We start from the raw sequence: 14782 nt of genomic DNA, 5'->3' as shown, positions 1-14782 counted from the left end.
TGGCAGTGGCGGGGCTTCACGCTGCTGCTGAGGCGGGGGGTTTGGGCTGGTGTGCCGGAGGATGGAAGCGGATCAGAGGAACCTGCTGCTGTTCCGCTGACCCTGCATGGTGGCACCACCCACTGCGTTGTTGGTGCTGCTGCTCTGACAGTGCCCGATGCTGCTCCCCCCTCCTCACCCCCTTCCACCAAGCTGACCCAATGCGCGGTGAAGGACAGATAGCGGCCTGTCCCAAACCGGCTGCTCCACGAGTCCATGGTGACGTGGACCCGTTGACTCACTGCGTGATCCAGCCCTCTCCCGACATTGGCCATCACAGAGCGGTGAAGTGCAGGGATGGCCGTACGTGCAAAATAATGTCGGCTGGGGATTGGCCAATTGGGGGCTGCACACATCAGGAGCGCATGCATGTCGCTCCCCTCCTGCACAAGGGAATAAGGAAGGAGTTGGGAGCACATGGCCCGTGCCAGCAAGCTGTTCAGCTGACGCACGCGACGGCTGCTGGGAGGCAGAACCCTGACCACCCCCTGGAAGGTGTCGCTGAGCAGGGTCTGGCGACGCCTTTTGCTGGCACGGGAATCAGTGGAGGGAGCAGAGGAGGCCACTGAGGACTGGCTGCCAGAACAGGCCTCAGTGTCGGCGGCAGGAGTTGCAGAGGGAGGAGGAGCAGTGCGTTGCTGATGCACTCCTGCTGGTGCTGCTGGAGGAGGTGGAGGAGGGCGGGTGGCTGCTGCCGACGGCTTCACACTGCCACTGCCACTGCCAGCTTCCTTCAACTTCACGAAATCCTCATGCTCATGAAAGTGTTTAGGTATAATCGGGTAGCGCTCCAGCTCACAATGATTCAACATTAAATGGCACTCAATAGTAACTTTCCATCTGGTATCACACTCACCCCGTCAGTTGACCACTGTTAGATTGGTCATCAATCGCTTGTGTGATATCCTGCACCGCCTGTGCTGTCGTTGCTTGTGTGATGTCCTGCACCGCCTGTGCTGTAGTTGCTCGTCACTCTCCTCCACTTCAATTCCAGTTCCTGATACTTCCTCCACGCTATGTACACCTCACTCTTTCTAAAAGCTTCTGAATACTCTATGCGTAATACCATATTCCATTGACTGACTTATGGTGTGTCTCCTTGCTCCTCTAGCTTCATATAGAACCGTAACCGAAAGTCAAAAAAGGATTTCTTTGATCCTTTTTGTCTCTCCTCAAAAAAGGAGTTCAGCAGCCTCACCCAGAAGCCTTCTTCTCTTTTCCAGTGTGCTTTTTTGACTTTCGGTTACGGTTCTATATGAAGCTAGAGAAGCAAGGAGACACACCATAAGTCAGTCAATGGAATATGGTATTACGCATAGAGTATTCAGAAGCTTTTAGAAAGAGTGAGGTGTACATAGCGTGGAGGAAGTATCAGGAACTGGAATTGAAGTGGAGGAGAGTGACGAGCAACGACAGCACAGGCGGTGCAGGATATCACACAAGCGATTGATGACCAATCTAACAGTGGTCAACTGACGGGGTGAGTGTGATACCAGATGGAAAGTTACTATTGAGTGCCATTTAATGTTGAATCATTGTGAGCTGGAGCGCTACCCGATTATACCTGAACTTTGAACAAGGCGGAACTGACGCCTATCTGGAAGCGCAAACAGACTGCTATCACGAAACTTAATAAGGACTTATATTTAAGATTGTGATTACACTCTATATGCTGAGGGGTATATAGAACACACCCATTGTATTGTGCGCTGTCATTAGAACTAACATCATGAAAGTGTTTCCCTGCAAGATGGTTGACCAGAGAGGTGGTGCCAAACGCAGAGGGCTCCTTCCCTCTGCTGAGCTGCTTGCGGCACTGGTTGCAGGTGGCATACTTGTACTCCACATATGGCAGGGTGAAAAAATTCCATATTGGGGAGGTGAAGTTGCCCCTTCGGCTGGAAGGTGCTGCTGCCGCTGGTCTCCCCCTGTGGTGGTTGGGGGGGGGAGGTTCTTGGTGCGGCTGGTGGTGGCACTGGCAGAACTCGTCTCCGGATCAGCAGGCTGTGTGGCCTGCATACCATGCCCACTTGTGATCCTGCCCATGCCTGCGATGCTGATCCTTCTAGCAAGGCCCACAGACTCATCCTCCTCCTCCTCCTCAGAGCTGATGACATCCCCACTCCCAGGACCTGGCACCCAGTCTCTGTCCTTCACCCCTTCATCATCATCCTCCCCCTCCGCAAACATGTCCTGCTGGGATCCCCCAAACTTCCCTTCTGCATGCATGGGCGGATGGACAGTCACCACTGTCTGACCTTCCAAAGCATCATCCCCCAAAGTGCCCATCAGCATTCCTTCCTTCTCCAATTCTGCCGCAACAGCACTCCATAGCCCCGCTGTGCTTGGGGATAACAAGAAGGTGCTGCTGAGTGACAGGGTGCTGGTGTTGCCCACTGGGGCTGGAGAACTGCACTCCTCCTCCTCCCACCCAGGCAATGCTGGGCGGCTGCTGCTGCTCTTGCAAACAGGAGTGGTGGCGGGGGTGGAGGACTCTGTTCCAGAGCTAATGGTGGCCTGCTCATCCACCATCAGTTCCACCACAGCGTCTGCGTCCTTCTCCTCAATAGGACGGCTATGACCTGGCGGTGGGAGGAATATCTGCGCCACACGCTGCTGCTGCTGCTGTGTCTCTGCAGCGTGACTCCCAGCTGTTGGGCGGCCAAGGCGTCCACGGCCAGTGGCTAATGGCGGAATAGCCACTGGTGCAGACGCAGAACTGCGCATGGTGGTGGTGGCATGGCTGCCACGCCCACGACCTCCTCTCTTGGCGAAGCCCTTGCTGCCCTTGCTGCCCCTGCCCAACCCGCGGCTGCCAGTGCCAGACATCGTATATTTTAAATATTATACAAATGAAAAAAAAAACGTTAGTATGTAAAGGCGGGTGGAACAAGTGGGGTACTTTAATGGGGTGGGACTGGTGGTGGTGGGTGTGTGAGGTGACGGACAGGTGTACTCTACAGCAGAGATCGGTGTAGCGCTAACGAGAGAGTGCGCACTGCGCACACAAAGACCCTAGCTGACGCTGACTGACGGTGTCCCTATACACAGACTACAGTACAGTACAAGTCAGCAAATACACAATAGAAGTAATAGAATAAAATAGGATGGGTGTAGCACTAATGAGAGGGTGCGGACAGCGCAGACGTGCACTGCGCACACAAAGACCCTAGCTGACGCTCACTGACGGTGTCCCTATACACAAACTACAGTACAATTCAGCGAATACACAATAGAAGTAATATATAAACAATAGGACAGGTGTAGCACTAACGAGAGGGTGCGGACAGCGCAGATGTGCACTGCGCACACAAAGACCCTAGCTGACGCTGACTGACGGTGTCCCTATACACAGACTACAGTACAATTCAGCGAATACACAATAGAAGTAATATATAAACAATAGGACGGGTGTAGCACTAATGAGAGGGTGCGGACAGCGCAGATGTGCACTGCGCACACAAAGACCCTAGCTGACGCTGACTGACGGTGTCCCTATACACAGACTACACTCTGACACAGATCCCCACAATACAATACTCCCCTCATATATACCCCCCACAACTCTCCCCTCTCCCCTCCGCTCCCCCCCCCCAATCAAGGGTCCCACGGGGACGGACATACAGGGACATACACATCTGAACAAAGTAGGTGGGTTAGTACAGGAGGACTAACGCAGCCAACACATATAATCCACATACCATAGAGTGCACCCGTACAGGGAATATATATGTGTATTCTTTACCTAACGGATATCTGCATACCACGCCGTTTTGTATGATAAGAGTACTTTTAGTCCTATAGTCATATCGCTATTGTAGATTTTAGACACTATTTATGATATATATTTTTTTAGATATGTTTTTTATAGATGTAATCTCACGGCCCATACCTTAACTGTTAAGTTAAGATATTAGAAGCTTTCTTCTTTCAGTAACATAGGGGTACTGGGCACAAGCAATATAGATTCCAACATATTACCGTATATGTTTTACTGCATTTGATTGTACCTCACCTGACCAATTGCTATATAGACATATGTATATATTCTTGTTGTATCCCATATGTGCTATATTTTTTGTTTTCAATATGCCCTATATACTATGTTTTTATATTGTATGTATCTAATATACTTATATTTTATGTATCCAATATGCTCTATATTCTATGTTTTGTATATTTTTTACTTACTATTTATGTTTTATACCGCTTGTGTCTGAGTGCTGTGTGTTATTTTTGTAATTTTTAAGGCACCTCAATTGACCTGAGGAAGCAGTTTTGACCGTGAAGCGCGTTGTCCGTGCCCCAAATAAAACTTGACTGTATAAGTATACACCTCGATTTGTATATCTCCCACAAGGGACACCTAGAAGGTAGGACCACACCATTTTTCTATTCAATGTCGTACCTACCATATAGAACCAATTTGATTATAATCCTTTTACCTAGCGCCTCCTACAGTACCTAAAAAAACATGCCACCAGGCCAGAGCATGTGTAGAAATGCACGACTTAGCTATGTTGTTCACTTTAACAAGCCACACAACAGATCAAGGAAGAGGACCAGAAGTACAGCTAGGGACATACAAGATTACAGTGGCTGGAAAAAGTCCCAGGAAAATAAAAGAACACACTTTATTTTAAAGTTACAGACTACTGAGTAAGCGCTGGCCTGGTGGCGTTCATCCTTAATCACCAGCACATGTGCACTATGTAAAGACCCATAGCCAGAGTGCTCCTGGCCATGGGAGAGTTATCAAGGATGCGCACCACCAGACTTGGCTGACTTGTGGGGCCTTTTATACAGGAGAGGAGGGGATGGCAATGAATGGGGGGAGCGGAGGGCATGAGGCCCCATTTGCAAACATCCCTGTTGCCAGCATTTACATAGGTCTGTTCACCTCTGGTATCCTTTAGTGAGATTTAATCACTTTACTCCAGGTAGCTAGAAATCACTAGGCCTCCCTGAAAAACTTTAGATGGGGCCCCCTCCCCCCCCCCCCTCACTTTCTGCACACGTAAACTGAGCACCAATGTTAATCAATAGGCTAGTGCACACTTGAATGTGTTTTCCCCATGCAGATAAAAACAGACAGCAGTGAAGCACTGGGAGAATTTTCGCAATCAATTATATTAGCTTCTGTGATAAAACCTGCATATTTTCACACATACAGACACACATGGTGTGCAGAAAACACATACAAAAACCTGACAGACTAGTGTGCTCCCAGCCTCAGCTTATTACATTCACTCTGTCCATCTCTGATGGAGCAGAATTGGCTCTACAGACTTCTCCAGCATCACTACAGTACACAGCACTTGGGGATGGATAGAGAGGCTGGGGGCAGGGCACTGTACACAAGACCCTCCGGAACACTGAATAGGGACTGTCTACAAATCTTTGCCTGCAAAACTTTTAAAACTTTGTATGATTCATTATCTGTGGCTGAGCAGAAGCAGTCATTAGAACAACTGTTCAGAGAGCAGAATATTTTTTCTCTCCATGCCATTAGTTGTCAGTCTCTCAGGACAAGGAAAATAAACTTCTCCCCCCATGAGGCCCCTGCGGCTTCTGGGCCCCCCTGCAGCTACATCCCTTGCAGGGTCTATTGTTACGTCCCTTCTTCACTCTCAACTTATTGCTGAGTGCTCACACACACTTACTTTACTTTGGCTAGCTGGCTGCGCTGCTGGCAAGTGAATACAGTGTCTTGATGTGCCTGGAGGTTCCCAGATTCTACTAGTCCCAGTGCAGTGTAGACAGACATGTGGGGGCATAGCTTCTCCCAGTGGAGGAGGTGGTGGACGTGCATGGCATGAGGAAGGTGGAGGAGGACAGGGCCCAGCAGCCCGGCAATACAGCAGCAGCCAGAAGCTCATGGGGAGCAGAGATCACACATCCCCCCCCCCATCCTGGGTACACACACCAGTAGAGGAGAACACAGTCACAAAGGCTACTTAATTCAAATGGGAAGGTAGGTGGGACTAATCTAAACTATCTCCAGGCACAGATGTAAAAAATATCATCTAACAGTTTAGTAAATCTCCTTAAATGTTAACTTTTTAATGTATAATGAGGACTGTGCATACTCTTTCCAAACCACTGAAAATGTATTAAATATAAATGAACGGTGCTACCGATATGAAAAGTCAACGGGTGTAATTTTAACAAATTATTTGCAATAATGCTGTCATGATGTCATAGGCAGTGCCAGTTTTATGTGAAATACTTAAATACTTAACATGTAGTCCCCTTCTCCCATCCACCGGCGTACCTACCGGGGATGCGACCCCCTCAGCCGCAGGGGGGCCCGGGGCTGCTCTGGGGCCCGCTCACTGTGCGTGGGGGGAGCGCTGCTCTGGACCCCCCAGCAAGGCCGCAGCGTCTAATAGACACTGCGCCAGTTCATTCCCCGCAGCCCCGCTCCAGCAGCCTGCATAGTCTCCGGCAGGCAGAGCAGGGCTACGGTAAGATGGCCGCCGAAGAAGCCCTACACTGGAGACTATTGTGTCTCTAGTACAGGGCTTTGGCAGCCATCTTGCCGTAGCCCTGCACTCTGCCTGTCAGCGCGGGAGATGTGCTGCAGGAGGACTCGGGGAGCTGCGAGCCAGATGCCGGGAGAGGAGAAGACTTCTGTCAGGTAAGTGAATTGGTTTTTTTTCACAGGTGCATTTTTTTTTCTAGTGTCTGCTGCCTACATTGTGATTTTCAGGTGTCTGCTGCACACATTATGATTTTCTGGTGTCTGCTGCCCACATTACGATTTTCAGGTGTCTGCTGCCCACATTACGATTTTCTGGTCACTGCTGCCCACATTGCGATTTTCTGGTGACTGCTGCCCACATTAGGATTTTCTGGTCACTGCTGCCCACATTGCGATTTTCTGGTGACTGCTGCCCACATTAGGATTTTCTGGTCACTGCTGCCCACATTGCGATTTTCTGGTGTCTGCTGCCCACATTACGATTTTCAGGTGTCTGCTGCCCACATTACGATTTTCTGGTCACTGCTGCCCACATTGCGATTTTCTGGTCACTGCTGCCCACATTGCGATTTTCTGGTGTCTGCTGCCCACATTACGATTTTCAGGTGTCTGCTGCCCATATTAGGATTTTCTGGTGTCTGCTGCCCACATTACGGTTTTCAGGTGCTTGCTGCCCACATTACGATTTTCTGGTGTCTGCTGCCCACATTATGATTTTCTGGTGTCTGCTGCCCACATTGCGATTTTCTGGTGTCTGCTGCCCACATTACGATTTTCTGGTGTATGCTGCCCACATTAGGATTTTCTGGTGACTGCTGCCCACATTGCGATTTTCTGGTGACTGCTGCCCACATTGCGATTTTCTGGTGACTGCTGCCCACATAAGGATTTTCTGGTGACTGCTGCCCACATTAGGATTTTCTGGTGTGTGCTGCCCACATTATGATATTCTGGTGACTGACTGCTGCCCACATTAGGATTTTCTGGTGACTGATGCCCACATTGCGATTTTCTGGTGACTGCTGCCCACATGGCGATTTTCTGGTGACTGCTGCCCACATTGCGATTTTCTGGTGAACTCTGCCCACATTACGATTTTCTGGCCCACATTACGATTTTCTGGTGAACACTGCCCACGTTACGATTGTCTGGTGAATGCTGTCCACGTTACGATTTTCTGGTGAACGCTGCCCACATTACGATTTTCTGGCCCACATTACGATTTTCTGGTGAACACTGCCCACGTTACGATTGTCTGGTGAATGCTGTCCATGTTACAATTTTCTGGTGAACGCTGCCCACATTACGATTTTCTGGTGAACTCTGCCCACATTACGATTTTCTGTCCCACATTACGATATTCTGGTGAACGCTGCCCACATTACGATTGTCTGGTGAATGCTGTCCACGTTACAATTTTCTGGTGACTGTTGCTCACGTTACTATTTTCTGGTGACTGGTGCCCACATTACGATTTTCTGGTGAACTCTGCCCACATTACGATTTTCTAAAGGCCCACATTATGATTTTCTGGTGAACTCTGCCCACATTACGATTTTCTGGCCCACATTACGATTGTCTGGTAAAATGCTGCCCACTTTACAATTAATTTACAGTGAAACGCTGCCCCATTACGATTATTTGGCACCTATGGGGGGGGCCCCATCCAAATATTCGCAGGGGGACCCAGTGATTTCTAGTTACGCCCCTGCTCCAATCCCTCAATCAGTAGTATTAGGTGGCCTTTGTTCCCCCCCCCCCCCCCTCTTTCCCCCACAGGCAGTGACACCGGATGTGTGCCACACTTTCATGGTGATGCTGACAGAGTAGACTTTGGGGCCTCTACAGGCTCTAGGGACATGAATAATTTCTCCTTTTGTGCCTATGGAAGTGCCAGCCCTGGCTGTGGGTTCTTCACAGAACTCTGACTACAAAATACAATTCTTAGAAAGAAACCTTATTTATTTTATTTTGGGAAATTTAAAATGAATATCAGAAACATACAACAGAAGCTAAGGCAGACCGTAATATAAATATCATGAAGGAAATAGCAGAAAGCTTAGCTCACCTCCTTCATCAACCACAAAGTATTCTATGCTGGAAAAGTCCTAAAAGCAACATCAAAAATAAGTGTGATTTAAGATTTGAAATATTTACTGATACTTTACTTCAAATACATATATATATGTATACAATCACGTAAAAATTAATATATGCGAAATAATTATTATTTAGTATTTATATAACGCTGACATCTTTCACAGCACTGAACAGAGTATATTGTCTTGTCACTTAAAGAGACTCTGAAGCTAGTTAAAAACTCACTTTTTAGCTTATAATCAACATAGGCATGCTTGCCCCAGCTAAAACGCCGCTATCCTGCGGCTGAACGAGGGGTCTTTACCCTCCACCTTAGTGAATTCAAAATTAGATTTTACCCATGAGGTAAATTATCAAACGTTTGATAAAGTATTTGATATAGCTTAGTGAATTGAGGCCTATGGGTATAGGGAGTAGCATTTCCTGAAAGCAGTGCATTATAATCTTCTGGTGAGAGATCCATGGGACTGTCACTAATGCAAACAAAAAATCTTATGAGGCAGAGGCACACTAACCCTCATTGAGGGGCCCATCAAGGATTTAATCATGTGGCCTTTTACATTTTAGATAAGCTGTCAGACTTTATTCTTTACTTTACCTTTATTTTGATTGCCTATTCAGGTCAATTTTACACTTATTTTTTGCATTGCAGTAGGAATGCAATGTTCATGCTGCATTCTGCCTCAACGCAAAAAATGACAAGCATATGACCCTGTGCCAGCAGGGTCATATGCATAGCTCCGACCCCACCCCCAGCTCACTGATGTAATTGCTTCTGGGCAGGAAGTACATCATTGGAATTCCCTGGGATTCCGTCGTCTGCCGCACTGGGCTACCGTCGGTTAAATTACTGCATCACCCATTGAATCCAATGATTTCCGCTGCTGCTGCGTCGCCTTGGAAGTCACAAGGTAATACGCTGCAGACTTTGCGTTGGCTCATCAACGATTCAGAAATTTCTGGTACGACGTGACAAGTGTAAAATGCTCCATACCCTTGAATTGAGTAAAAGGGGCCTAAAAAGTAACCTCCATGTTACTATTTCTCTTTGAAACAACCTGAAAAAGTTTTTTTTTTTTTTTTTTACTTGTGTCACTGCTTGTATTTTCCACGATCCAGTCATAGAATATTTAGCAAGCACCATTTCCAGAGTCACTACTCCCAAGTTTAGCTTTCTTTTTGCCCACTGATGGATAATATTTTCATCTGGATCCTATAAGAAAACATAAATGGAAATGGGTGAATTATTAGCCAGGCTGTGTATTTTGGTGCATGACAATCTCTACTGCATTACAGGCTGCACACACAATAACTTATAACATACTGTGGATATTCTTGCAGAAGTAAAGCTACATACTCACCTTGTTATGCAGGAAGATGGATCCAGCAATGTCTCCCTGAGTATATTATTGTTATTTGGTTTAAATATAAGCTTGTAATTAATGATGGACGCAAAACTGAAAAAAATGCACTTTTATTTCCAAATAAAATATTGGCGTCATACATTGTACTAGGGAAATAACGTTGTAAATGTTGTAATAATTGGGACAAGTGGGCAAATCAAATAGGGGCTTTTAATTACAGTAGCATGTATTATTTTAAAACTATAGTGGCCAAAAACTGAGAAATAATGAATTTTTCCAATTTTTTTTCTTATTCCCGTTAAAATGCATTAAAGGGAAGGTTCAGGGACTGTTTAAAAAAAATAAAAATCCGCATCCACTTACCTGGGGCTTCCTCCAGCCCGTGGCAGGCAGAAGGTGCCCTCGGCGCCGCTCCGCAGGCTGCCGGTGGTCTCCGGTGGCCGACCTGGCCAGGCCGGCGGCCAGGTCGGGCTCCTTCCGCGTTCCAAAATGTGCCTCACGGCGGCGCGCTGACGTCATCGGACGTCCTCCGGGCTTTACTGCGCAGGCTCAGTAGTTCTGAGCCTGCGCAGTAAAGCCCGGAGGACGTCCGATGACGTCAGCGCGCCGCCGTGAGGCGTATTTTGGAACGCGGAAGGAGCCCGACCTGGCCGCCGGCTTTGCCAGGTCGGGTCGGCCACCGGAGACCACCGGCAGCCTGCGGAGCGCCGCTGAGGGCACTTCCTGCCTGCCACGGGCTGGAGGAAGCCCCAGGTAAGTGGATGCGGATTTTTATTTTTTTTAAACAGTCCCTGAACCTTCCCTTTAAGCATAAAATAATTATTAGTAAAACATACCACCCAAAAAAAGCCTAATTGGTGGCAAAAAAAAACAAAGTATGGATCATTTCATTGTGATTAGTAGTGATAAAGGTATTGGCGAATGAAAGGGAGGAGAGCTGAAATGTGAAAATTTCTCTAGTCCACAAGGGGAAAAACCCTCCAGGGGTGAAGTGGTTAACTGATTGAGGACCGTTTCACGCCGATGGGAGTGAACGCGACGACAGCCCCAAGACCGCCTAACGCCAATCGGCGTACAGTCCTGGTGCTGGCTTTTGCAGCTGCGCGGATATCCGCTTGGTAGGCGGAGCAGTCTCCCAGTATTGATCGCCACTCGGGGACTGTTAGATGGTGAAACCGCCATCTAATTAGCATGTACAGTGCTGCAATCTACAGCAACGCTGTACTGTGGACAGCCGTGTATCACCCCCCGTCTGCCTATCACAGCCGATCGCTGTGATAGGCAGCAGACGGGGGAGGGGGAATTAAGAAAATAATAAAATATAGGAAAATGTAATTTAAAAAAATAAAAAATATTTATACAAAATAAACAAACAAACCTGGGGCGATCTGACCCCCCACCAACAGAGAGCTCTGTTGGTGGGGAGAAAAGGGGGGAGGGATCACTTGTGTGCTGTGTTGTGCGGCCCTGTTGCTTGGCCTTAAAGCTGCAGTGGCCTATTTTACAAAAAATGGCCTGGTCTTTGGGAGGGGTAAAGCCTGTGGTCTTGAAGAGGTTAATATTTCAGTTTACTTTAGCAGCAGTGGGACAATGTTATGTCCCCCAATATTTCAACAAACAACTTTTCAAGTGATTTGACCTCTATAAGTTACTGAAACATATAGATTTGGGATACAGACTCATGAACATCTAGATTTTGTTTATAATAAAGAAAATATAAATTTCTGTAATTTTCACTGTGATTCGTGAGAAGCGAATGGTAAATCCACCACACACACCTGTTTGCTCTCCACACTCAAAACTTAAAATGCAATGATTTCCTTGTTTCCTAAAACCACATTTGTCCAGATCCTCAGCAGATGTGATGCAGATTTCCCTTTTATTTGTTCCATACAACCTTAGGAGCCAGCTTTATAATTTTCCACTATTGTGTTTATGAAGCAGCTAAATGTGTCCACTGGCTAAATGCTTTCATGTATTATTCAGCTTTAACAACAAAAAAAACAAACCCTTTTTTCAAATGTACACACTACAAATTTTTTTAGTAGCAGTAGAAAATTGTACTGTGTTCTTTACCTTAAAGTTGGAAGTTTTGTATCAGGATAATACCATTTATTGGCTAACTTCCTGTCCGTGCACTAGTGGCATTTTTCAAAGTGTGCATGCTCAGAATCCCCATTTTCAACAGCTGGGGTGGGAGCACTGACAAACAGTAGTGCAGAGTAGGACAGTATTAGGATTCCATAACAGACACATTTTCATTCAATTCAAGGGCCCTTTAACCTCTTTTTGCCAGGCATACAGTACATTCACGTTGTTTCTGGCAACCGATTTGCCAGAATAACATGAGTGTTAGTCCGTTGCTTTAGACGAGCACAGCATGTGTGTTAGCATACTCTTGTGCTAATCACTATGGCCATTTGTGAAGGAGGTACCAGGTTCTAATACACTAGTGCTTGATCACTGATCTGCCTCATACCCCCACCGCCCGACACCTCCCAAAAAGCCATAAGTAAGATGGGGGACCTCTAGATTAACAGGGCAAGTTTTAACAAAATGAGGGGGTTATTACTAGTGGTGCTCAAATACCCCTTTTTAAAATTCGAGTTTGGTCGAATTCGAATAGTAAATTATTCGAGGTCATTCGAATATTCGAGTCGAATAATTTTTACTATTCGATTCGACCTCGGACTTCGAGCTCACTATTCGAGTCGGTATTCGAGCTGACTATTCGAGCTGACTATTCGAATTGGCCTTAAATAGCTTCCAACACTTGTTTTGAGGGTGAATGATGCAAGAAACCTCTTTTTTTCCAAGTAACAACAGCAAGTGATTATGTGGGGATGTTCCTTTAAAAAAAAATGTGGAAAGAGAAGTTGTGTCCTTAATTTTGTTCAGTAGTGTTACTGTATATACTTGTTCGTCTTCTTCTATATCGTCTTCTTCTATATCGTCTTCTTCTATATCGTCTTCTTCTATATCGTCTTCTTCTATATCGTCTTCTTCTATATCGTCTTCTTCTATATCTTCTTCTTCTTCTTCTTCTTCTTCTTCTTCTTCTTCTTCTTCTTCTTCTTCTTCTTCTTCTTCTTCTTCTTCATCTTCTCCTTCCTTTTCAATATAGTCTTATTCTTCTTCACGTATTTCTCTTTTCAATTTTTTTTTAAAGAAATGCAGCTATTTTTGAGCGTAACAAATAGCTGGTGGGCGCACGCATGTTGGAAGCGCCATTGTATGTGCTCCCTGGCAGTGGAAACACAAAGACAGCAGGAGGTAAATTCAGCAGCAGGAGGAGGAGGATGAGTGTGTGGCAGCAGGCAGTCAATGAGGCAGGCAGCTCGCCGTGACATAATAGCCCTGGTACCTAGCGGTGATACCAGGGCTGTAAATAAACACAACAGGAGGTCCCAGACAGCGGTCGTGCAGCCCACATTGTGTCCAATACACAACTGGGACAACACAGTTTTCAACCCGGGCACCTCAGAAAAATTAAACCTTTTTTTTTTTTTTTATGGTTTTTTGGTTTTTGGTTTTGCAACCAATATAGCTATTGTTTGACGTAATAGCTGGTGGCAGAGTGGCAGCAGAAGGTAAATCATCTGTGTACCCTGGCAGTGGGAAACACAGACAGACAGCAGCAGCAGGAGGAGGAATGGAGGAGTAGGCGAGCAGCTATTGTTTGACGTAATAGCTGGTGGCAGAGTGGCAGCAGAAGGTAAATCATCTGTGTACCCTGGCAGTGGGAAACACAGACAGACAGCAGCAGCAGCAGCAGGAGGAGGTATGGAGGAGCAGTGTGAGTGTGGCAGCAGGTAGGCAGCGTGACATAATAGCCCTGGTACCTAGCGGTGATACCAGGGCTGTAAATAAACACAACAGGAGGTCCCAGACAGCGGTCGTGCAGCCCACATTGTGTCCAATACACAACTGGGAAAACACAGTTTTCAACCCGGGCACCTCAGAAAAATTAAACCTTTTTTTTTTTTTTATGGTTTTTTGGTTTTTGGTTTTGCAACCAATATAGCTATTGTTTGACGTAATAGCTGGTGGCAGAGTGGCAGCAGAAGGTAAATCATCTGTGTACCCTGGCAGTGGGAAACACAGACAGACAGCAGCAGCAGGAGGAGGAATGGAGGAGTAGGCGAGCAGCTATTGTTTGACGTAATAGCTGGTGGCAGAGTGGCAGCAGAAGGTAAATCATCTGTGTACCCTGGCAGTGGGAAACACAGACAGACAGCAGAAGGGCAGTACACAGCAGCCCACTGTAGGTGTAAAATGTGTGGCTGCAGGCGACGTAATAGTCAAAGTGAACCAGGCTGGCTTAGTGAGCAGGAGCCAGGAGGTGGTAAAGGGTGGTAAGGCACATTAACGATGGTTCCGGCAGCCAGTTCATGTCCCCCTCTCGCCGACAACAGGGGCCAGGAACTCGCCTTCCACCCACGCCTGGTTCATCTTGAGAAACGTCAGTCTGTCCACAGACTTGTGAGACAGACGTGAGCGTTTCTCGGTGACCACGCCACCAGCTGCACTGAAGCAGCGCTCGGACAGCACGCTGGAAGGGGGGCAGGACAGCACTTCCAGGGCGTACTGCGCCAGCTCGCTCCAGATCTCCATGCGCTTGACCCAATACTCCATGGGATCAACAGGGGCATCGCTGTCAAGCCCGCTGTACGACCCCATGTAGTCAGCCACCATGCGGGTCAGGCGCTGGCTGTGACCGGAGGAGGATGCTGCTGCATGCATCTCCTCTCTAGTCACTGCTGCCGGAGCCTCTACAGTCCTGTAGAGCTCGTGG

General features: G+C 47.1%; 1 protein-coding gene across 1 annotated transcript in view; it reads right to left on the bottom strand.

Moving 5' to 3' along the window:
- The window catches only part of LOC137504766 (CD109 antigen-like), a 128878-nt gene that overhangs the window by 19717 nt on the left and 94379 nt on the right, over positions 1-14782 (bottom strand). Inside the window, exons 29-30 of the mRNA XM_068233351.1 lie at positions 9711-9836; positions 8592-8631 (exon numbers count right to left, since the gene is read on the bottom strand). Coding sequence (XP_068089452.1) covers positions 8592-8631; positions 9711-9836 — 166 coding nt within the window. The remainder of the gene's footprint in view (positions 1-8591; positions 8632-9710; positions 9837-14782) is intronic.

This window comes from Hyperolius riggenbachi, chromosome 4, assembly GCF_040937935.1.
Source record: "Hyperolius riggenbachi isolate aHypRig1 chromosome 4, aHypRig1.pri, whole genome shotgun sequence".
Lineage (NCBI taxonomy): Eukaryota > Metazoa > Chordata > Amphibia > Anura > Hyperoliidae > Hyperolius > Hyperolius riggenbachi.
This window is presented reverse-complemented; position numbering and strand designations above follow the sequence as displayed.